General features: G+C 40.9%; 1 protein-coding gene across 1 annotated transcript in view; it reads right to left on the bottom strand.

Annotated features, from left to right (window-relative positions):
- LOC108546051 (uncharacterized) overlaps positions 1-26,512 on the bottom strand; it is a 536,976-nt gene that overhangs the window by 85,880 nt on the left and 424,584 nt on the right. Inside the window, exon 13 of the mRNA XM_017897970.1 lies at positions 7,117-7,242. Within this exon, the coding sequence (XP_017753459.1) occupies positions 7,117-7,242 (126 nt within the window). The remainder of the gene's footprint in view (positions 1-7,116; positions 7,243-26,512) is intronic.

Raw genomic sequence — 26,512 nt, 5'->3', positions numbered from 1 at the left:
AAATATTTATATACAGTAAATACAGTATATAAATAAAATTTGTATACAGCAAATTTGTACACTGTATTTACTACATATGTACAATAACAAATTTAATAGATTTCTATATGAAATATTTATATACAGTAAATACAGCATATAAATAAAATTTGTATACGGAAAATTTATACACTGTATTTATCACATATGTATAATAACAAATTTAATATATTTCTATATCAAATATTTATATACAGTAAATACAGTATATAAATAAAATTTGTATACAGAAAATTCATACACTGTATTTACCACATACGTATAATAACAAATTTAATATATTTCTATATCAAATATTTATATACAGTAAATACAGTATATAAATAAAATTTGCATACAGTAAATATAATAAATTTTTGAATTTAGTTAATAACATAAATTCGCTGCATATAATTTTAATAATATTCATATATATAATATGAAATCAAAGTAGATAGCAAGACCATATACAGAAGTTTGATATAAGAACCATATGCAGGTTCTGTATGCAGAAATTATTGTTTAGGGAGCTGTGTGTATGTAGCCATTTGAATATGGTAGATGATACATGAAAAAGTGTTGTGAAGTAAATATGATATATATATATTAAATTTATATGCAGCAAATTAAACATTTATACACTGTATTTATTACACCAGTAACAACTTCAATATATATTTACATTAAATTCACATACAGTAAATATAATAAATTTTGTAATTTAATTAATAACACATAAATTCACTGCATATAATTTTAATAATATTCGCATACATAATATACAATCAAAGTAGATAGTAAAACCGTATACAGGAGACTGATATAAGAACAGGTTATGTTACAGTTTCTGTATGTAGAAATTATTGTTTAATTAGCTGTGTGTGCGTAGCCATTTGAATATGATAGATGATACATGAATAAGTGTCGTGAAGCAAATACGATATATAAATTAAATTCGTATGCAGCAAATTCAACATATTTTTATATTAAATTTACATATAGTGAATATAATAAATTTTGTAATTTAATTAATAACATATAAATTCGCTGCATATAATTTTAATAATATTCGCATACATAATATACAATCAAAGTAGATAGTAAAACCGTATACAGGAGTCTGATGTAAGAACAAGTTGAAAGTTTCCGAGATAGTCTTTGGACATACCCGTATAAAGATGCATCGTTACACATAAAATAAATCGCGCGTGTTCTGTAATACCTGCGGGTTCTCAACATTGAATTCCTCCAGAATTTATGTACGAAACGCTGTATGAAATATCCGAATATAATTATCCGACTTGCTTTATATGTAATACCCGAATACCAATGACGTACCAGTTGCGTCATTCGAATTTCAGCAGTTCGTGACCATTTATGTATGCACATACTTATCTCCCTATTTACTTATTTATTTAGTTCTCATACCTCGTTGCGATTCTACACGCGAGTCACGGTAAAATTTATATTCCAACAACCGCGGATTTTTTAAATTCCTATCAACGGAGACACGAATCTTCCATAGAAATAATTTCATTGCAGAGCATTGTCGAAATTAAATTTTGACAAACAGCCAAGAAAATCTCAGTCTCTGATAAGAATATTAGATAGTGATCTGAACTCGACAAGCGTAGAATCACGACCACCTCCATGATTCACTAATACCAAGAATCGCATTCTCCTAATTCCCGACCCAATTCTGAAAGTCATTTTTTAAATTCCTATCAACGGAGACACGAATCTTCCATAGAAATAATTTTATTGCGAAGCGGGAATTAAATATTGACGAACAGCCACGAAAATCTCAGTCTCTGATAAGAATATTAGAAACAATAACAGTGGTCTGAACTCGACAAGCGTAGAATCACGATCACCTTCATGATTCACTAATACCAAGAATCGCATTCTCCTAATTCCCGACCCAATTCCGAAAGTCATTCCCGGCATAAACCGCCAGTCACCGTCCCGTTATCGTTAGCAAAAATTCGCAAAACCGCGCTGCAATTATCGAAATCCACCGAGTCATTCCGGCGAAGCGGAAAAAAGGAGCGCAAAATATTACGAGTGCCCGCGCAGAGATCGCGCAGAAAAACCGGCTCGCAAGCTGTTACAAAATACCTCGCACTTTTACTTCCAAGAAGGCGACCATTCGCGCCACTCGTACCCAAAAATTAACCAATACCCGGGAACCACTTTTACCCGAAAAATCCGAAAAAACCAGCCACCGATTCGGCCCGACGTATATTTTCGTCGACGAAAAACCGCGTGCACTTTCACGCGATCGGTAAAGAAGATCGACAGGCGTTGAGGAGAATCCGCGGGGTCTTATTCGGGCGTGAACGTTTTCCTTTTCGGGAACGCTGGCCGTGATTTCACGCGCGGCCCATTGAAACGCCCGCGCGGCCGCCTTGTTTCTTATTCACGCCACGACCGCAGCGCCTCCTGGCCGCCGGCCGCGTAATTGGGTTAGCGGAACGCCGTCGCGTCGGTGGCCGAGCGCGCACTTCCGGCGCGCGACACCGCTTCGTACTCCGACGGAACACCGTCGACCTTCCGGGTGACAATCTAGGGATACGATGGTCAGAGGAGAGGGGAGGGGTAATTGGAGGTTCTTGTTCTCTTTCACTCCAAGAATCTCGGAGAAATTCGCGCTCGCGGAAAGCGAGAGCTGTTGGTTAATGGCGACGAGAGTCGCGAGTTCGATTGCTTTCCAGTCGAGATGACGATGATGGGTATGTATGATTGGGTATGATGATTTATGCGTGATTGCTAGGTTAGGTAAAAATTCTGGACGGAGGAGGACGCTCGATGCGTGTTGAGGTTATTTGATAGATCAGGTAACGATGTTTTGTGATTGGGTAGTGGGGATCGATGTTGATCGATGAGTGGGCATCTAATCGAGGCACAATTGTTACGAGATGTCTACGATTTCAGTGTTGCTATATGCTTGTTGTCATTCCTCCTTTGTTGGTATTAGTCAAAATTTAATATATCTTGTGAATGGTATGCGTATACTATACACCATTTTGTAACAGATGTAAAACGTTTCTAACCTCTTAAATAAATCGAAAAGGTGAAATAAAATTTTTTCGTACGTGGCTCGGTTTTCGAAGAAACTGACCTCAAATATTTGATGGGTTGCGTGCTTCAAATATCTCCCGTCATAAGCACCCACGTTGCAAACCGTTACTTCTATTCACATTCGTCGATACAAATATCCCCAACTTCGTGACCAATTTTAAACCAACCGTGCGTTTACATTCTACTCACTATGGACGGTGCGCCATCAAAAATTGGAACTGAATTCTTCCAAAACCGGAGCCTCGCACAAAAAAATCATATTCCACATTTCCTCCTTGATTTTTCGCGTAGAATATTTTGCATATGAAAATTGCTACCAGAGATGAACCTCAAACAAATCTACGAGCTAAGTAAAATACATCGGAATAACTAAAAACATCGACACGTCGAATAAGACGCTATTGTGGTTGTATCGCGACCATAACCTCTTGCACCCGTTACTTCTATTCACATTCGTCGTTACAAATATCCCCAAATTGGTGAACAATTTCAAACCAGCCGTGCATTTACATTCTACTTTCTATGTATGGTGCGTCATCAAAAATTGAAACTGAATTTCTTCAAAACCGGCGGCTCGCACGAAAAAATCGTATTCCACATTTCCTCTTTAATTTTTCGCGCAGAATATTTTACATATGAAAATTCCTACCAGAGATGAACCTCAAACAAATCTATGAACTAAGTAAAGTACATCGGAATAACTAAAAACATCGACCCGTTGTATAAGACGCCATTGGTATAGGGGTTGTTGTATCGCGACCATAACCTCTTTGTCGAGTCCCGACGGTAAAATTAAATCGCGACGAAGATAATCGACTCGACTGCCATCTCCCGGCCGTTTCGAGACCGTCCACGAAATAACTTTCGAAACGAATTTTCACACGAACCCGCGCGCTTATTACCTGACCTTAAACAGATGCATCTGGACCAGGGGGTTGGCGCGACGTGCGCCGGGCCTATTTTCATCCACATCGAACCGGTCCACGTGGACCGGTACCTTTATCGTCGAATTAATTTACGATCATTTCGATTGATACGCTCTTTAACTGGACGTCTCACAATTAACCGGCCGCTCCAAATATCGGCGCGGTTCGACGCGGCGCGGCGCTGCGATCGCTTAATAATAAATCGGCGATACGTTCCAGTTCCGTTCCACCGACCCAAATAAACGGTCTTCTCGATCGTCGTTGACAATTATGACAGGGCCGTGTAGGTAGGGTGCCAATGGGGGTCATTGGGCCGATGCGCGGCCATGAACGAACGTCCGACGCGGTTTGGATAATGATCCAACAACCTGCAACGACTGCACGAAACGCGGATAATTGAAGTGGGTGTCACATGATTAATTAACGTGCTGTTGCAACCTTCGGGATTTATATCTCTGCTTCTTGTCCCGCGATCGCCCATTTGCCGGATTAATTGAGCGACAACCAATATGGCGCCCTATTCCCACTCGGCCTCTTACAGGGCGGTACCAAGTCGAGAGAAAGCCGGGTGCAAATTGGTTAATTGACGAGAGCCAGGATAGGAGACTTGCTCCCGATTTTCATTTCGAAAAGATTTTCGCCCTTTTCCAGGGTAAGGTTAGATTAAATATATCCACGTGCAAATACGAACTCTGTGTATACAAATATACCTATTAAATTATTTTTGGAGCGTGGGTTGTTCCCTGAGATGTAAATCTAGGTAAGGTACAGTCATAAACAAGATGAAAATACATCTACGAAAAATTTTTAAAGGGAAAAGAAAAGAAGGATATTTTCCGCCATATTGCAAAATATAGCTATATTATGCTAGACTGTACTATATATAAGCCTACAAACGAGAAAAATTCGACGGGTCGAATAGTGAAATTTTCTATTGGCCAACGTTCCACTCACGACACGTTCGCCGCGATAAACGTTTCGCCGATAAGTCAGCGACAAGTCGACCGAATAGATCATTCCTGTATACCTTTACTTAATTGCGATTCAAGGTTCCCCCCGGCACTTTTGCGATCGACTATCGAGAAAATGGGAAACGCAGGAACTGGAGGTCACGTTGTCGCGTTGGCCCCGTTATCAGCGAACGGAAAGCGTCGTCGCCGGACACGGGCTTGCACGATCGATTGATAACACCAGACACTGCTATCCACTCAGGCTTGCGGCTGTTAATCGACTCCCGACGAGTACGTTTCTAATTGCGAAAGTTACAGGCGAGGTGCTTTCGCGTCTTCGAATTAATGGCCACGATTCGATCAGGCTATTACGGGGCGCAAATGAGATTCCAACGTTTGAATAGTCCCCTCGAGTCACGACGTAAAAATAATAGCCGCCATTAGCTCGCGTACGCTTTCCAGGCTATTTCAATTTACGCGGCACGCCGCGGTCGGTATTGCAGGCCGCTGCTTCGCGCGCGCCACGACAGGCGGCGCCACTTCTCTGCGAAATCGACTTACCGATCCCTCCCGATCGTTCGTCTATGCACACACGTTTCCTTGCACTTCGTACACACTTTTTCGCTCTATGAGGCTTCTATGTTTACATTAAACAGCGACTCTTATGTAAAATCGGACTACGCGAGGATTAAAGTGTCTTCGACGAAGAAATTGAGACGGCAGAGGCTTCGTTATCGACCGAACAATTGTCGGTAAGGTAGTGTCGACTAGCAGACCATTCTAACGTCACTCTTCAATGTTTACACGTTTAATGCTTCCAATCGTTCCGGATATATTAGCACGGTGAACGATAGAAAAAAGAAATTAAATACTCCTTTCACACGGAAACACGTTCTCGCATCGAAATCACATTCGCAACAGTGGCACGCACGATTACCTAGCCTACGATCGAACCGTTTCTCACGACTTTTCTATCCAACGAAATCCGAAAGTCATCGTTACGATTGTTAAATCGGTCCGAATGAAATCCCTATCTCCGATCGGATCCAATCTATGGAGCGCCTAATAACCATATTACAGCTTCCTTGAAAACCAACACTGATACAGCTCCTCGTGCCTTTTTCATCCTTTTTTTTTTCACCTCGTGAACACGTGTACCTTTTCTCCGATCGACTCGGTCGGTAACCGAAGGAGGAAGCGTGCGAAACCGCCCGTGATCCTTGCAATCGGCCACAAAGAGAAGCCTTTTATTATCTTTCAGTCATTTCGGCCGACTCTCCACGGAATTTCTTCCGTATCGAAGCGTGACGAAAGGCTCGATGAGACGTGAAAAAAGTGAAATCTCCGGACATATATGGGCTGATCCCGTGCTGCTTTCGATCCCATTATTTGAAACGGTTAGCTACGATCCAAGCTCCCATCAGCACCCAGGCTTTCGCCTATACTTCAAAATCACCGTTCTGCTTCCTAGCTCGCTGGGTAACCAGTAGAACAAATTGCAGCGATCTCTATTAACCAGTTAACCCTCTGGAACCTCGCGTCATATTTCTTTCCATGTATCCCGTATCTTAACGTTTCGTATAATACACCTTGCCCGACTTATTAATCACGCCTATTGCTAACTATTGCATCGGTCGCAAAATTATTTCCACATATACATTTACGTATAAAATCATCTCAGTATGAGATTGTATATTCCTAAAATAGAAAAATCAAAATTCTGTTTCGAAAATTGGGATTACTAATTTATTGAAGAACTAATTATTCCTTTTGAGGGTTCTCTTTTGAAAAGAAAAAGTAAAATAAAATTTTTAGAATAGGGAGTTCTAACTATACTACTGACACTATGCTATTGTCCTGGAATTTCAGTTTGCTCACTGAGGTTATTAAAAACGAATTTTCGATTTTCACGACTATAATAATTTTTCCCAATTTCCATAATACCTACTATGACTTTTTATTCGACTAAGGTATTAAAACCTGAGTTTTAATAAGTTGCTACTCGTACACTGTAGCCTTTTGAGTCGATTTTTATTCGAAACGCAGTTCCGTTTTTGCCCGCCGCGAGAATACGATTCGACGCATGATCGCTTATTATTCGAAAGAAAATATATAATGTAGATGCAGTTCAGAGTACTCACCATCGACGTGAAGTAGAACTTTTCGAATTCTCTCTCGTGAAGCCGTGCTGCTGTTAGGCTCGTCGCCGCGTGCTGCCCGTGTTTCGATAGCACGTCCTCGCCTTTCTTGCAGAACCAGGATAACACCTGCAACAGGTAAGAAGAAATCGTAATTAGCAACGTGAAATCATTGCGAGCTGAAGTACTCGTATTTTATCTTAACATTGGTAATCGAATTTTTCCAATATCTATCAAAAATAAACGTTCCATCACCCCAGTACCCTTCCTTATTTTTATAGCCTCTCCTCCTTTTTCCATATTAAATAATATTGCAATACCAATGGATATATGACAAGATCCACAATTTCGAAGTGTCCCATACACAAAACAATTTTCAAAATAAAATTCAGGATGTCGAATATCTACCTAACAAAAATAAATGTCATATTACCCCCTTATTCTCATAACCTCCTTTCCCCTCTTCATATTAAATATCGCATTACCAATGGATATATGACAAAATCCACAATTTCGAGGTATCCCATATACAAAACAATTTTCAAAATAAAATTCAGGATATCGAATATCCATCTACCAAAAATAATCTCCTATCACCCCCACATCTGTTCTTCCTCTCACTCTCTCTATATATATTAAATAATATTGCATTACCAATAGGTATATGACAGAATCCACGATTTTGGAGTGTCACGTACACAAAACAATTTTCAAAATAAAGTTCAGGATGTTGAACATGTATCTACCAATAATAAATGTTCTATCACACCCCAAATCTGTTCTCCCTCTCACCCTCCCTTATCCTCATTGCCTCTTCCATTCTCTCTATATTAAATAATACTGCATTACTAATGGGTATATGACAGAATCCAGAATTATAAGGTGTCACGTACATAAAACAATTTTCAAAATAAAGTACAGAATATCGAACATCTATCCACTAAAAATAAACGTCCTATCAACCCCCAACTCTGTTCTTCCATTCTCCCCCTCCCTATATTAAATAATATTGCATTATCAATGGGTATATAACAGAATCTCCAATTTTGAGATGTCCTATACACAAAACAATTTTCGAAGTAAAGTTCAGGATATGAACTATGTATTTACTAAAAATAACCGTTCTATTAACTCCCCACTCTGTTCTTCCACTCCTCCTCTCCCTATATTAAATAATATTGCATTACCAATGGGTATATGACAGAATCCACAATTTTGGGGCATCCTATACACAAAACAATCTTCAAAATAAATTTCAGGATATCGAATATCTATCTATCAAAAATAAACGTCCAATCAACCCCCCACTATGTTCTTCCACTCCCCCTCTCCCTATATTAAATAATATTGCATTACCAATGGGTATATGACAGAATCCACAATTTTGAGATGTCCTATACACAAAACAATTTTCAAAATAAAGTTCTGAATATCAAATATGTATTTACCAAAAATAAAGTCCTATCACTCCCACATCTGTTCTTCTTCTCCCCCTCTCCCTATATTAAATAATATTGCATTACCAATGGGTATATGACAGAATCTCCAATTTTGAGATGTCCTATACACAAAACAATTTTCAAAATAAAGTTCAGGATATGAAATATGTATTTACCAAAAATAATCGTCCTATTAACCCTCAAATCTGTTCTTCCACTCCCCCTCTCCCTATATTAAATAATATTGCATTACCAATGGGTATATAACAGAATCTCCAATTTTGAGATGTCCTATACACAAAACAATTTTCAAAATAAAGTACAGAATATGGAACATCTATCCACTAAAAATAAACGTCCAATCAACCCCTCACTATGTTCTTCCACCCCCCTCTTCCTATATTAAATAATATTGCATTGCCAATGGGTATATGGCAGAATCCCCAATTTTGAGATGTCCTATACACAAAACAATTTTCAAAATAAAGTTCAGGATATCAAATATGCATTTACCAAAAATATACATCCTATCATTCCCCAAACTTGTTCACCCTCTCACCCTCCCTTATCCTCATATTCTCTCCTCTTTTTTTCATATTAAATAATATTGCATTACCAACAGGTATACGACAAAATCCACAATTTCGAAGTGCCTCATACACAAAACAATTTTCAAAATGAAATTCGCGATATCAAACACCTACCTCTCACCCTCTGTCATTCTCATCCCCTCACCTTTTCCAACATCCTCGAAAAGCAAAAACCCAATCTAACAAGCTCTGCGCAGAAACGAGAGCCAACAAAACCGACTGGATTTTCCATGACGAAAAACCAGGTCCCTAGACGCGTACACACACACATCGCTCCACCTGTCGAGCACGCGTTACCCCGCAGGCAGGCAGCTTGCCATATCCGCGTGCTCTTTCAGCCGATAATTAGATCGGCTGGCACAGGCGTGTCACGCGTGATTAATGATTCGTGGTTGCGGCGAGCGAAAAGTACGCGAGAATAATTAACGGGAGCAGCGGATGGAGAGGACACGCGGAGAGGAGACAGAGAGAACCCTTGCGGTTGGTCGAGGTCCACCTCTCCTCGTCCTGCACGTGGTCGGTGTCTTTGACGACGCGAAGAGGACCCCGAGGAGCGGATCCGTGGCCAGTTTCGGGCCACGGAACGGCCGCGATCGCGGGCAAAGCTTGGCTTTTTTCGGGTCACTGGGCCGCGTTAGGTGGACCACGATGGGCCAGGCAGGCAGAGGCGTGGACGCGAGAGGAACGCCGCGAGTGGGATTAATTCGCCGCGATTTGGCCGGCCGTTTGAAAAAGTGTGCCGGTAATTGCGACCGAGGATGAGGATGCAGCATGGTTACCGTGAGATGGATGACGGCGGGGCCAGGGGCGGCTGCCGAGTAGAAAGTAACGAGCGGGAACGTCAGCGGGGCTACCGAGGGCTCCCGATGCTTCGGCATCTCTCGATTCGCGGATCCACACTCTTGGCATTTTAACCCTTTGCACTCGACGAACTTTTGGCTAGAGAAGAGTAGAAATTCAAGGATTCTCTACTAGAAAACCGACGATACTGTTTCGAGCAGTAAATAAATTGTATAATAATAGAATTGTAGAATTATTTGTTACGTTACGTTAAATTTGATATGTTAGTTAATATCGATCTTTCAAATTTTAGGAAATGGTGACTGAAGGTCACCTCTCGAGTGCAAAGGGCTAACCCTTTTACAATTTCAATCATCTGTTAACTGGTTAATTCAGTGGCTACAGTGCTCTGTTGGTGGACGTATTAAGCACCGTTAATTGTAAATACCTCTAGCCATAACTGATCTATACATTGATTATCGTAGAGTTGCTGAGGAATTTAAATCATCACTGAAGAAATTAGTACAACACCTACAGTATTGTGATGATAACTGTACTCGGTACTGTTTTGTCAATTGTCAATATCTCGAGCTCGACGATTTTCTGGCTAAAGAAGGGTACGAGTTGACAAATTTCATGCTATAAGGCTGATGATATTTTCTGAGCAGTAAATACAAAATCGTATAATAACTAACACGTAGAATTATTTAATTTCGGTACCTCGCACACTATTCTATTATTTTAAATTTGATATATTAATTAATATCCAGCTTCGAAATTTTATCAAACGCCGACTGAAAGGGTTAATCTCATAAAGTTAACACTTTACCCACTGGTAGTGACAGTTTCATTTATCTATAGACGAAGGTATATTCTACTATATTCTACTCGCTGTTATTTGAGCCGTTCTTTCAAAAAGGGGAGTTAATCGACTTGCGCAGTGAACGACTCATTTGTTACTGCCTAGACAATTTTATTATAGTTAGAAGATTTCGAAAACAATATTTATTCATTGGGAATACGACTGGGATAACGAATTTTACTTCGAAATACCGAGCAATGGTGAAACAATGCATTTTAATGAAACAATGCACTCGAGATGCGCCCTTCAGTCACCATTTGATAAAATTTCGAAGCTCGATATTAATTAATATATCAAATTTAAACTAATGTAACAGTGTGCAAATAATTCTACTTGTCAATTATTATACGATTTCTTATTTCCTGCGCAAAAAATATCAACAACTGCACAACAGAATATTTTTCATCTCGTACCCTCCTTTAGCCAAAAAATCGTCGAGCGCAATAATAGGAGAATAATAATTGCTAGAAGAGAAATTAATTTAGTATCACTCCTACACGTCATGTCATCGCTAATGATTCGGAGCCAATTTGACGTATATCAGAACTTTAAGATTAGAATAAAAGAAACCTAATTTCCTACAACACATTTAACACTAGATTTATAGAACCCGTCAATTTGACAGAAGGGTTGCTACAATTATACGATGGTAACAGATTTAGTTAATTTATATTAAGACAGTTAATATAATATATAATTGTTTTTGAATTAAACTAATCGTTAAAAAGAAAGACACGTGGTTTCCTTTACTTGTCAATTTGACAGGTGTCCTTAGAAACAGATATACAGATAGCGCCCGTAAGCCTAGTGTTAAACAAAAGGAACTAACTAACAGAAGAAATTAATAACGACTGTCAATGCTTGTAGTGTGCACGATACCGACCTTCAATTGAAAATTTAACAAATGAAATTCACCAACAAGAAGAACACTAACGTAAAGAATTATTTGTTTTACCTTTTTAATTAATATACCGATAATATATGTGAATATAGAATAGATACTACACATGGCGTAAAATTATGAATATTTCTAGACAGGTGTGCTTTGTTATGAATTTCGACACAACGAGCTCAAGAGGTTCGTAATCACTGCTGTAGGCTACGAGGTATATGTTTATATGCCGTTCGCTTCTGGCGACGAAGAGCAGGCGCGTGGTCTTTGTTTATACATTGCCCTGTGCCTCGACCGTGTTATGATTCTTGTCGAGGCATGTCTATCTCTGGCATAGAGCCAACAGCCACATGCTTCAGAAAAATTGTACGAGCCACGTGTTTCAGAAGAATTGTATAAGCCACGTAATTCAGAAAAATTATATGAGAAACGTAATAAATTTATATATCGATGAGAAGACAGTGTGCATGTAGGAATCTATGATAGAGAGATCCATTGATGACGATAATGATAATTATATCCTCAAGAAGAATTCCCTTATCTTGTATACTCTAGCTAAAACGACTTTAAAGAAAAGAAATAAAAATTTTCGACTAAGAATGATCAATAACCTAACTGTTGCTACTCGATGTGACCCGGAATTCGTGATAATTAAAGGAACATGATCTTTATTACGATTTTTAACCAATTAGAAATTGCTCAAACTTTGTAAACCTTGCTAAATATACCAAGGATAACATCAAAATAACTACACATGATTTTCAGTAAATGATAGAAAACTAATAAATATAACCTAACATCAATTTGCCCATCCCGATAACAGTAATTAACTCCCCATATATCAAATTCAAGATAGAAATGAAAAATTGTAATTCTACTCACAGTCATGCAACCTCCCCCATCATAAACCACAGACATCAATTCACTCTCGTCTCCATTCACTACTAACGTGACAACTTACCTCATAGTCACAGTATTTTCCCCGCGACGGGTCGATAGTGGCGAAGCTGTGAAACAGCGAGTCGTAGACACGCACCGTGGTCGGCATCCCGTTAAGGAACACGCGGAAACCTCTTGTATCATAAGCGCGCAGGTTATGCGGGTCACTGGGCCGCGGACCACGACCAAATGGCGTCGCTGGCGGCGCGCGCAGGTGCGACCGCGTGCGAGCCCAGTCGCGCGACGCATGCGCGTCGCGCGCTGTAAACACGCGCCCGGCGGCCGACGGCCGACGGATCGCTTCTGCGTGCCGCCGCTAGAGCGCGCGATGCTATCGCGTGCGGGGAATGCCCGATAACGCGTGCGGCTACGAATTAATATGGACACCTTCAGCGTACTGCTCGACTCTACGGAATCACGGGTCGTGATCCGAGGAACAGGCGCCTTCTTTAAAGAGTCGAGCGTGGGTGTCGGGCACACGAAGAGCTTAGGAATGCTTGGAAGATAGATAAGGTGGGAATGGGTGAGAAATACACGGTTTTAAGGATTCTTGGTTAACTACTCGCACTGCGATTTAATTGTACGTTGAAGTAGTATTTACAATTGGGAAAAATTGTCAAAAATTCTGGGCTTTTATGCACGTTATCATTCGTGAAATTATTCGTAATTATGGTTGTGTTGTGCTCAAATGCTTGGAGGTTAGAATTATGAATTTTTTAAATATTTTGGTAACCGTGTATGGGATTTAGAAAATTCTTGATTTTAACTTCTTAGGCACGGCTGAATTTTGCGTTTAACGCAAATTACGCGTAAATGATGCAACACTGCATACCTGACACTGGCGTATCAAAAGCGAAGACTATGTATTGTGTCTGTATATTGTTAACACTCTTATAAAACGTTGTGAAGGTAAAAAAGGGTGCAAAACAAAGCATATGAAAACGATATTTAATTTAAACGTTGAGCGATTGAGTCATTAGAGTACACCATTATAGTGGCGCGTTGCTTGGAAAAATAACGTCCACGAAAATCACTATAATAGGTTAAGAAGAGTTATAGTGTGAAGTTTGGATTCGTTTTCTTCGTAGTATTTAAATAACAGTGGATGGAATATTCAAACTTCTCAGCCCTAAACAGATCCACGACTCTCTCTTCAATCTCCTAAGACAAACACAAGAAGCAAATTTGATAATACTCTTATTATCATATATAGAGCTTCAAAAATTTTCTTTTCTGCACAATATCATGACACCAAGTGTGGAGAAATTTGACCCAATAACGACAAAGATTGCCAGCCAGGAATGGCAATTTTAATCCTAAATCTTATTATTTAGAGAATCCTAATTATTTTAAAGACCAGGTTTTCAATCTGCATACCTTCTGCGTCCCCAGGACCGTAACGGACGCGTCAAGATCGGGACGACAGATTTTACAGCAGGCATTTAGTCCTTCTATCGAAGGAAGACACTTCTGTTCCACATAGCGACGGAAGTGGCAGCCCGTGCCCGACTGGATGAAGACCTTCTTCGCGGTAACGATGCACCTTTCCCGAAACACGCGTTTTACGATGCCGCCTGGTTTGGCCGTTGGGACGAGCCTCGTTTTATCGTCCCACATTCGCGGCGCGGACGAGATGGAAAGGACGTCGAACCAGGAACATGATCGCTTAGCTCGCAGACCCAACGAGACCCAAATTTTTATCGCGGTGCCCGGGGTGCCCGCGTTCATCTCCCTTTCATCCTCGATTGGGGTGCCCCTGCTGGGTTTATGGGCCACGTTCGATGGATTTCAGGATACTATCAATTAGGTTTCAGGATTTTACTACCTATGGAGCTTGCATCCTTGAGACAATTCCGAGATTTATTGAGAAACAGTGAGAGATAAACGTGACATGAAATTTTCTGGTCTAGAGGGTAACAGGCATTGGTTTTCCTATTTTATTTTATTTTATTTATTTATTTATTTTCAATATTTAGACCTTGCGAAATACGCGTGATCCATGATCCATTCGATGAAATTTGTAAAATTCGTACTATTTTATAAATTTGACAAGTGGATCGGTATATAAGACACGTCGATACACGTATCATAATAATTTCAGTTTCATCACGCTCCTTCACATATTATATGAACCCTGCACTGCACAAATCGATTAATTCCACTTTTTGAAAAATTTTGAATATAAAAAGTTACAACTATACCAAGTGCTTTGACACTTAAATTTAACCACTGGCAAGAAATTCACAGACGCTTATGCCAGAACGGTCCAGTGTTTCTATGACAATTGCCTGATGACGTGTACACCACGTCGTTGGCGATTCTGCGACAAAAACATTCCGACGTGCGTGGCACGTCTTTCTAGCGCAAGTGATTAAGATTTCTCAAAAGGTAGAGTTAATCGATTTGTGCAGTGAACGGTTCACACGGTGGCCTCTAAACGAGAGACTGCTTCGTTGCGAGTTAGACGAATCACCCAAATGAAATTTTGAATATTAATATTTAAACGTGTTTCCTCGAAACTGACTTTTTGAACTTGCCGACACGATAATTTGGATTCTGATGAATCAATCGACTTCAAATTTGGGCAGTACCTTCAGCAGATGTTCCTCGATCACAGGAACCAAAAGAATTAAAATCCAGTGCGATTTACTATTTTTGTTCTACGGTCTAAATGATCCCTGTCTGCGTCTGGATCTCACTGGAGACTCACACCAGCGACTGAGGAAGCGAGGCTAAACAGAGGCTGGACTGGGGATCAATAGCTGAGATGAGAGTGATGTGTACACAGGAACCGGTGGCTGCCGTTCGCTGAAAGTTCGCTGGATTCTCGCATCGATAGGCGCATCAATCGGTTTATCGGTCAGTGCGGTGTCAGGCGAGATTAGCGTCGGTCAGCGTCGATTTACGCGAAGCTGCGAGTGCACGGGGGATTAATTCCCTGGAACGCGTATTTATAGTCATCTCCGGCCGAGCTTCCGCCATTGAACCGCCATTATTAAGAGAGAAATCTAGCGCCGAGAGGCTCTAGCGTGACGATAAAAATCGATTAGTAATTTAATTATACGAGTTTCGCTGATCAGTATTCAGTCGAGGTGGCTGCAAAGGGAGCGTGGCATAACACTTTCATGGAGAAATGCAAAACAGTGGGAGTCACCCGGCTGTCGATTATGCATGCACGCCTACGAGATGTGACGATGAACGATTTTCGATCGATTCCTCCGCGACGAGGCCTGTTAAACGTATTCGAGAGAAACTTTATAGTTCGAAGATATTATGAATGTATTACACACACGTGGGATTCGTGATGGAATTTTTATAGCCTTGAATATTGGTTAACACGTTCATTGGGAATAATGGAATTTACATTATTCATGGATACAGCGAATTATCAAATAATATGGTGGAAAAAGAAAGAAAAAATAACTATTGGGATATATAGATATATAGGGATAGGGATATATAGGGATATATAGGAACATATAGGGATATATAGAGATATATAGGAACATATAGGGATATATAGAGATATATAGAGATATACAGGGATATATAGGGACATATAGGAATATATAGGGATATATAGGAATATATAAGGATATATAGGAACATATAGGGATATATAGGAACATATAGGGATATATAGGAACATATAGGGATATATAGGGATATATAGGGACATATAGGGATATATAGGAATATATAAATAAAAAAAATAAATAAATTTATCAGCATTGTCCAAATTTTCAAGAAGTGCAAATTTTCCGCATTATATGATGATTCAGCTGTTCAAATCGACTTACGTTAACCAAAATTAAAAGAACTCAAATTTTCCAAAAATCTACGATATCTAGCCAAAGAAGAATCCACTGTATATCAACAACGAATTATCAAACAATATGATGGAAAAAGAAAGAAAGAATAAATATAAGATCCTGTTTATTCTACATAGTTTTCTGTGCAATTTATTAGCATTATTCCAATTTTCAAGAAGTGCTGATTTACCCCATTACGCGTATGATCCATCTGCAAGTCAGCGTATGTTAGTCAAAATTAAAAGGACTCGAATCTTCTTCAGGAATCTACGATATCTAGCCAAAGAAGAATCCACTGTATATTAACAGCCACTGGCACACCTCTTTTCGTACTCAAAAATACGCGAAATTACCGTTTCAGAAGTGGAAGCACTTGTACTTTCAGGCTTCACGAGCCACGCCTCATCACCAGAAGCTGCTGCTGACGCGAATCGGTGCAAAAAGTGCGTAGAGGAAGAGAGGAAGGATGCAGAAGTCTGGATTACACAAGGTGGAAAAAACTTGCCGGCAATTATAGCGAGAAGTCTTGGTAGAAAGCAGAGCAGAAACAACGCTCGAGAAACGCGTTGCGTAAGATCGAATTCGACGAAACGAAGGAAAGCACGATCCTCAAGTCGCGAGGAGGATCGGTAGAGAGGAAGTGCCAAGTCAGAGGAGCCATTGACAGTCATCGATCCCCACGAACGAGACCTTGTGGTCGATGAAACGATTACTGGGGCCCTTATTGGGGAAGTGCGAAACTTGGAGATGTAGAGAGAAATTTATAGAGATAAAAATGGAAGGAGAAAGAAATAGAAAGAAAGAAAGAAAGAAAGAAAGAAAGAAAGAAAGAGAGAGAGAGAGGAGCCCTTATTTGGGAAGTGCGAAACTTGGAGATGTAGAGAGAAATTTATAGAGATAAAAATGGAAGGAGAAAGAAATAGAAAAAGAGAGAGAGAGAGAGAGAGAGAGAGGAGGAGGAGGGGGCTTGGAAGCTAGATTGAAATTCGGAAGATCAAAATTCCCAAGTTTCTAGATGACACTTGAAGATAAAGAGAGAAATTGATAGAAATACAAAATGGAAGATGAAGGAAAGAGGGAGAGAGAGAGGGCGAGGAACGTGGAAGCTAGGTCAAAATTCAGAAGGTCGAGATTCACAAGCTTCTAGGCGACATTTGAAAATAAAGAGAGAAATTGGTAGAGATGAAAATGAAGAAAGGAGAGAGAAAGAAGGAGGAAGAGAGAGGAACGTGGAAGCCAGCTCGAAATTCACAAGCTTTTAGGCAAAACTTGAAGATAGAGAGAGAAATTGATCGAAATAAAAATGGAAGAAGAGAGAAAGAGAGAGAGGGGGGAGAGAGAGAAGGAGAGGAACGTAGAAGCTGCAAATAGATCAAAATTCACAAGCTTTTAGGCAAAACTTGAAGATAGAGAGAGAAAAATTGATAGAAATAAAAATGGAAGAAGAACAGAGAAAGAGAGAGAGAGAGAAAGAGAGAGAGGGGGGAGAGGAACGTGGAAGCTGCAAATTGATCAAAATTCACAAGCTTCCAGGCAAAACTTGAAGATAAAGGGAGAAATTGATAGAAATAAAAATGGAAGAGAGAGAGAGAGAGAGAGAGAGAGAGAGGGGAACGTGAAAGCTACAATAGATCAAAATTCACAAGCTTCCAGGCAAAACTGGAAGATAAAGGGAGAAATTGATAGAAATAAAAATGAAGGAAGAAGAGGAGAGAGAGCAAGAGAGAGGGGGAGAGGAACGTGGAAGCTAGGTCGAAATTCAGGCGCGTTTTACTGGTGGACTGGTCCGCGGAGGATGAGATTCGGTAAGTATGCCGTAGCCGCAATCAACGTCTTCAATGAGTAATCGCACGGCCCAGAGGCTCATTCTCGTTCTCGTCGGCGATCGAGAGAGGAGAGGCGAACGACATTCGTCTGCCGATGCCTCTGAATGGGCCCAGGCAGGTGGAGAAACAATTTTGAACGCGGACGGATCATTTCTCTCGATGTTTCTGAACGGTTAAACGCTGCGCGCGGTAATTTATGCGACACGCGTGGTACGCTAATGTCGTTCGAGGGAGCATCCAATTAGGCCGTAGTAATGCTCGTGGTGGGTGAGCGACGAATCCGTGGAACGTACGCCCTACATCGGGTGCAGTCGTGACGGAGGAGTTGCTCTTGTTGGGTGTGAGAAATGAGCAGGTATTACGGCAGTCGCTGCGAGCATTTGTTAAGCTTCGTGTTCGTGAGTGACAGTACATCGAGGATGATATTCGAGAGGGGTTGCGGGAGTCGAAGGTTATACCTGGAACTGGGGTGTCCGTGGGGTGTTAGGAGGAATCTCTGATAGCCGGGAGTCTCCGTGACCTGAAATCTGGGCTATCTTCAGAAACGTGGGCACTGTTAAGCTTCTGATCCTCGGTATAGCATTGCGAAGTTATCTGTGTCGAATTGGGGTGCCTTTGAGACCTGGAGAATCCCTTGACAAATCCTTGATCCTTGGTGTAATATTGAAAATTTATCTATGTTGAATTGGAGTGTCTTTGAGACTTAGAAAAACCCTTGACAGATCCTTGGTCCCTGGTCCAATATTGTAAATTTATCTATGTCGAATTCGGGTGTCTTTGGGACCTACAGAGTCCCTTGACAGATCTTTGGTCTTTGGTCCGATACTGTGAAGTTATTTATGTCGAATTAGGGTGTCTCTGAGATGTAGAGAATCCCTTGACAGAGCCTTGATCCTTGGTCTAGTATTGTGAATTTATATGTGTCGAATTAGGGTGTCTTTGAGACCTAGAGAATACCTTGATAGATCCTTGATCCTCGGTCTAGTATTGTGAAATTATCTACGTTGTCAAATTGGGGTGTGTTTGAGATGTAGAGAATCCTTTGACAGATCCTTGGTCCCTGGTCCAATATTGTAAATTTATCTATGTCGAATTGGGGTGTGTTTGAAATCTAGAGAATCCCTTGACAGATTCTTGATCCTTGGTCTAGTATTGTGAAATTATCTGTGTCGAATTGGGGTGTCTTTGAGATGTAGAGAATCCCTTGACAGATCCTTGATCCTTGGTCTAATATTTTAAATTTATCTATGTTGAATTGGAGTGTCTTTGAGACCTAGAAAAACCCTTCACAGATCCTTGGTCCCTGGTCCAATATTGTAAATTTATCTATGTCGAATTCGGGTGTCTTTGGGACCTACAGAGTCCCTTGACAGATCTTTGGTCTTTGGTCCGATACTGTGAAGTTATTTATGTCGAATTAGGGTGTCTCTGAGATGTAGAGAATCCCTTGACAGATTCTTGATCCTTGGTCTAGTATTGTGAAATTATCTGTGTCGAATTGGGGTGTCTTTGAGATGTAGAGAATCCCTTGACTGATCCTTGATCCTTGGTCTAATATTTTAAATTTATCTATGTCGAATTGGGGTGTCTTAGAGACGTAGAGAATCTCTTGACAGATCCTTGATCCTTGGTCTAGTATTGTAAATTTATCCATGTCGAATTAGGGTGTCTTTGAGACCTAGAGAATCCCTTGACAGATCCTTGATCCTTGGTCTAGTATTGTGAAATTATCTACGTTGTCAAATTGGGATGTGTTTGAGATGTAGAGAATCCTTTGACAGATCCTTGGTCCCTGGTCCAATATTGTAAACTTATCTATGTCGAATTGGGGTGTGTTTGAAATCTAGAGAATCCCTTGACAGATCCTCCATCCTTGGTCTAATATTGTAAATTTATCTATGTCGAATTGAAGTGTCTTTGAGACCTAGAAAATCCCTTGACAGATCCTCGATTCTTGGTCTAGTATTGTAAAATTATCTACGTCGTCGAATCGAGGTGTGTTTGAGATGTAGAAAATCCCATGACAGATCCTTGATCCTTGGTCTAGTATTGTAAAGTGGTCTATGTCGAATTGAGGTGTCTTTGAGATGTAGAGAATCCCTTAACAGATTAAGTTTCTCGATGACCAAAGCTCCATGGAGTCTTCAGGAACTTTGAACATTTCTCACCTTGATTTCTGTACTTTGGTCTAGCATTCTGAATTTGTCTCTATGAGATTGGGCTGGTTTCTGTAACCCAGAAGACTTCTTGACAGGCAGAGATTCTCGATGACTCCAAATATATGGAGTCTTCAGAAACTTTGGACACTGTTCACTAATTGCACCTTGGTCTAGCATTCTCAAGTTATCCATTTGCTATTGGGGTATTTCTGGGACTCAGAAGAATCCTTAACAAGCTGAGATTTTCTATATCCTAAGATCTATGGAGTCTTTAGAAACTTTGAACACTGTGCACTTCTTGTTCTTTGGTGTAACATTCCAAAGATATCTCAATCGAACTGGCCTATCTTTGAGACCCAGAAGATCCACTGACAGCTTATGATCCTCAATGCCCTCAAATCCATCCAGTCTTCAGAAACTTTGAATATTGCTCACTTTTTATTCCTCTATGCTTCCATTACTTCAAATTAATTCCTATTGAATTCAAGTGTCACTGAGACCAAGAAAATCCTATAACAATCTTCCAACTCTATATAACCTAGATCTACAGAATCCTCAGAGACTTTTGACACTGTAAGCTTCCTATACAGCGTGTACCAGTACCATTTCGAATTTTGGCACTTTCCAGACCAGGATAAACTCCCACTACCCAAAAATTTCCTGACACCACAAAATCAACGAAGATTTCAGAAACTTCGTACACTACTCACTTCCTATTCCGCGTTCTACCACGCTCAAGTTATCTCCATCTCGTGGAACAGGTACTGCGAGTTAGACCATAATCGGCAGGGATTAGGCGCGACTGCGGGGGTGTATTTTCGTACGGGGCATTTGCATACAATGGCGCATAATTCTCCGTCTATGAATTCTAATAAATAATCGAATCTCGCGAACGCAGGGACCAGCGCAAGATCGATGGTGATTTATCCCCGGTGGCCGGTCACGTGGCTGGAAATCCCGTGACAGACAAGCAGGGCTGGACGCGATTTTTCTGGCGCAACACGCTCCTACAGAGGACTTAAGCGAGATATTACACGACGATTTCATAAATTATGTAAGCGCCCTGGTATGTCGAACGCCGCGGCTCATAAATTACGCGCGATCAATGTACCCGGCTGATTTTTATCCGGCCACGGCATGCAGCTGGTGATTTGAATGCCGGCGTTACGCGATCATTTCCAGCCCGATACCTCTAGTCTGCTAACGAATCGGGTCGACTGATAACGATCGACCGACCTGCGTGTCCGCGTCAACGTGCCAATTCGATCAAACACTGAACCTGTGTTGCGCTCACACGTACACACGTCGAATCTTTCCTATCAATTCGACCCGGGAGAAACCTCCACAGCCGGCCTTTCTATGATATCTTTCAATTAACAGACACCATCTTCCCTTGATACGTTGCCTGTTCAATCGGATCTGTGCGAAGAAATCTTTAGGAACGATCTTCGCTTACGCAACCGCCATCTTGCATTGATACGATGTCTGCTACATTAAGCCTTTGCACTCGAGAGGCGACTCTCAGTCACCGTTTAATCAAATTCTAGAGATCATTATTAATTAATATCCCGAATTTAAAATTGCCCAACGACACGTGGAATATCGAGGTAAAATAATTCTATGTCGTACAATTAATTTGCACTGCTCAGTTACCGTTTTGAAAATATCGTCGACCTTATGGCAGAAAACTTTCGAATTACTATGTTTTTGTAACGAAAAGATCCCCGAGTGCAAAGGGTTAATTGTTTAGGCTCTCCGATTATGGGGCCTCAACGAGTGCTATCGTAAGCTGATTTTTGAATGAAGTTTGGTAATCAAATTATTTAACGACGAATAAACTTTGGTTTGCCTTCGAAGCACCAGGTTAAAATAGAGGACCTAAATATCGATAAATGAATGTGAAATTTTAATAATTAATAAATTCCAATATAGCAGAGAAACGTGATGAATTTCATATTCGAAAGTACAGGATTTATTTCAATTATTAAAAACTGTAACGTGAAATATATTTTTCCGAATGCAAATTCGTTCTATTCGAATAATTTATCTACTATTAATTTTTACAGGCCATTGTTGATTGTTGAAGATTGGTGATATTAAAAATTGTATTATTTATGGTGGAGTTTGTGTAGCTCGACTGTTTCTACTAATTTTGACATGGCAGTGGATTAATACTAAACCTACCAGGGTCCACATGGTGGTTTCTAAATTTTCAATTAAAAATTTCCCATTCGACACTCTCACTTGTCTCCGATTTTTCCTTCAATATAGGTATAATCAATTCTTCGATATCCTCTCATGTTCCATTACTCTTTAAACTTTCTTTCGTATTATCCCTTCGTCTATTGGCCATATAAGCGGTCATGGTAAGTATAGTGTTAAGTATATATACCCCTAACGAATAAATAATACCTAATACACGGGAACAATGTTAAAAATCTCTATAAAATCTTTCACTCAGCTCTACATATAATTTCTATGGTAAAGCTGCACCTAAATCAACCATCATTACGAATTTCAAATGACACATGCACGAGACCACTATTCAAAACTTCGTGACACCCGGTACATGGCAATTTCGCGATTGCTTCCCATCGAAACCACGACAGCGGACGTAGAAGCACTCTCGGAAATGGAGAAACGGGAGAGAGAGAGAGAGAGAGAGAGAGAGAGAGAGAGAGAGGCTGTTAATATTCCCAGGAATTTGATTGCAAGCTGTGATCCGATTGGAGAGATGGCGATTAAGCGAAACGAAAACGAGGCACGAGTCTTTGGAGAGAACAGAGAGAGAGAGAGAGAGAGAGAGAGGAGAGTGCCGTGTAATGAGGATACAATTTACTCCTAATAAGAAGATACGCGTCATATTTTACGAGCATACCCGGACGCTTCCGCGCCATGTATGGCGCGAGCGCGCGCGCGCGCGTGGGCCCATTAACAGGCGCGAATATCTTAACGAGAGGGACCGCGAGCGAAACGTAATCCCTCGGACACCCTCCGACACCTTCCCTCCAACCCCCTCGCGAGGACAGCACAAAGAAATCCTGCGTGTAAAATAGCGTATCCTGGCCGCGCGAGTTTTACGCTCCTGGCTCGCGAAACGATCGCGCGGTAGGCGTTCACCCGCTTGTAAATCCTGCCGTGAAATTAACGAGCCTCCGCCGATTGCCGCGCTTCGATGCCCGCCATGGCTATCTTTCCCGATACCTTGTCGTTTTCAAGGTCGTCGCCACGGTTAAACGGTTCTTACGTCCCGGAGATTTGCGAGGGTGTAACTTAGCCCTTGGAATTCTTTTGTTTACGACGAAACGCGAAATACAGGCAGGGCAACCCTTAACTTCGTATTTTAATAGCGGATCGTGAAATAAATGGGAAATACTATTGGTTAATATAATCGGAATAATATTAAATTATATTCACCAAATTTAAAAAATAAAATAAAATAAAAGATAGCGTTAAATTGTTGGATTATTTATCGAACTTTGATTCCCTGTTTAACCCTTTGCATTCGAGAAGCGACTCTCAGTCGCCATTTAATCAGATTCTAAAGATCGATGATAGTTACCCTTTTGCACTCCAGAGGCGCCCTTTAGTCGCCATATGATAAAATTGCGAAGATCGATATTAATTAATATGCCAAATTTAAGATAACCTAACGGTGTTTTTCTACGTGTCAATTATTATACTATTTCTCATATACTGTTCAAAAAAATATCGTCAGCTTTATAGCAGAAAATCTTCGAACTCCTATTCTTCTTTAGCCAAAAAACCATTGAGTGCAAAGGGTTAATATATATCACATTTAAAATAACCGAATAAAATAATTCTACGTCTTAATTTATACACCATTTCTTATTTACTATTTCAAAAATATCATCGACTTTATGACAGTGTCTCCGAATTACTATTTTTCTGTAATGAAAAAATCCATGAATGCAAAGGGTTTTCAAAAATTCTCAACTGCTGAGACGGAGTCTGACTCTACGTGATATATTTAATAACCGTTTAAAAGGTAAATTAAGATACTTTTCATTTGCCATAGGCAAGCGAGTTAACTAGTCCTCGCAAATTCTGGGTAGCACATGTAGAGCGCGCTTCGGATAACAGCTCGACTGCGCAGTTAAGAGGTTATTTATCATAGCGACAGATAAGCAGCCTTATGCAGCGAGTATGCGTGCGCATAGCGAGCTATGATACGGCACGGTCGTATATCGTACAATGAAAAATGCAGACTCACTAGCTTACGAAAAAGATTTTACTATCGGCTCGCGTTTCAGTCGGGATCCGCCATGCGAGCGACCGCCGCGCCATCTTCTCCCGCCGGACGCTGCAGCGCCATCTTATTCGCTCTCTCCTTCCCCGCGAAGGTGGTGACTTTTTTCACTGCGAAGTGGTAAACGAACACTGGGACCCGACTACTTCGAACAATATATATATTCACAGCGATCGCAATAAACGAAACGCGTTACAGAGTGACTTGTAACCAGTCGCCATAAAAGCGGTCCGAGAAACGCGCCGTTAAAAGGACCCATAACCCCGGAGCCTCACGGCGAGCACGGCGGCGCGCCACTACCGTGGACCGTCGACCTAAATCATACTCCTTAACCAGCGATAATTGTCAGAGCGGCTGGGCAAAAAGGTGGGCCACTTACTCTCCTCACGGGCACACACCGTCGGTGGATTTACATGAAAGAAAGCCACGGGTGCACGCGGGGGAGAAAGACCGCAAAGGCATAGAGAGGGAGCGCTAGGAAATTGCAGCCGAATCAATTTGATCGCGAGTCGTTTGTATCGGGCTCGGAGAGTCTATTTCAACTCTAATCGCGCTCCCTTCCCTAATGACCGCGGACACCGGAGTTGCGCGCGCATGTGCCTGACCACGGCGCATGCGGTATGCGAGCGCGCTGCTGCCTACCGTCGGCCAAGGTGATTCAAAGTGAGGAGAGCCGCTTTCAGTGAAGTAGACGGCAACTGATTACGCAGTTTCGAGGAAGAGAGCCGACCGGGTGTATCGTATATGGAAGGAAGGGTTCTCCGCTGGGACTCGAGATTATAGTTATTACTGTAATAAAGATACACGGTTTGTTTGCTCTCGAACGCGAAGGAAAAGGGGGCTCTCTGCTTCTTCTCCACGGCATCGCTCGCCGGTGGAATGCCGCGATTCATTCGGTCGCGGCAACGCGGGAATACAAGCGTCCCCGGCGTGTAATAAAATGTTTACACTGGCTAAACGGTTCCCTCGATTCCCTCCCATCCCACCCAATTTTTTACTACCCACTTTTCCTATATATGCCGCTTCCTGCATACCCACAGTCGAGTCTCCATTACTCGGACTGTAGGGTCGAAATTGAAACCAACGTGTTACGCACGTTTCGAGGTACTGGGGATAAAAGAAACTTGGAAATCAAATATTTCATGGGTGAAACTTAAACGGGGGTACCTAAGTATCTCCTAGAACTACTTCGATGACACAAAAAATATTTTAGCATGATTTCAATGATATTAAGATTGCAATAGGTTGTATAAAAAGTATTCTGTTTTTGATTCTTGATTTTGAAGATTAACACTATGCCGTTCGCTAGCACCACGTTGGTGCCATGCGCAAATGATTATTAATGATCCTACTAGCGCCAAACAACAGAATCCTGATTAGACTTGCGGACAGTATAGTGTTAAAATAAAAATTGAAATACTTGAGTCTATCTAAGAGGCAAAGACGATAGTACTGACATTTTTTAAAATTCTTATTACAATAAATATTGCAAATGGTAACCATCAACAATTTCCATTTAGTGACACAAAAATATCTAAAAAAAAAAGAAAAAAGTATAATTTATATAGCACGATGAATCCAATATAGTTAGGTGCAACATTCTCGTCCAAATCCTCATAAATTCCAGATGCTCCTTTTTACTCGAGCAGAAATTAAAAAATTTGCTTTTACCTTGGTGCAAGTTCACGGAGCGATAATCGAAGGATTGCCGACAACACCCTTGGAAAACTATCGAGGGCAGGAACGTGACGGAAGGGGGGCCAAGAAGGAGTCAGAGGCGGCTACCTCTTTCGGATGATCGTTGTCCTCTCGCGGATACGTAATTCTCCG

Source organism: Eufriesea mexicana, unplaced genomic scaffold (genome assembly GCF_001483705.2).
Source record: "Eufriesea mexicana isolate 0111107269 unplaced genomic scaffold, ASM148370v2 scaffold571, whole genome shotgun sequence".
Lineage (NCBI taxonomy): Eukaryota > Metazoa > Arthropoda > Insecta > Hymenoptera > Apidae > Eufriesea > Eufriesea mexicana.
Note: the sequence above shows the minus strand (reverse complement) of the source record. Positions and strands in the feature narration are given on the sequence as shown.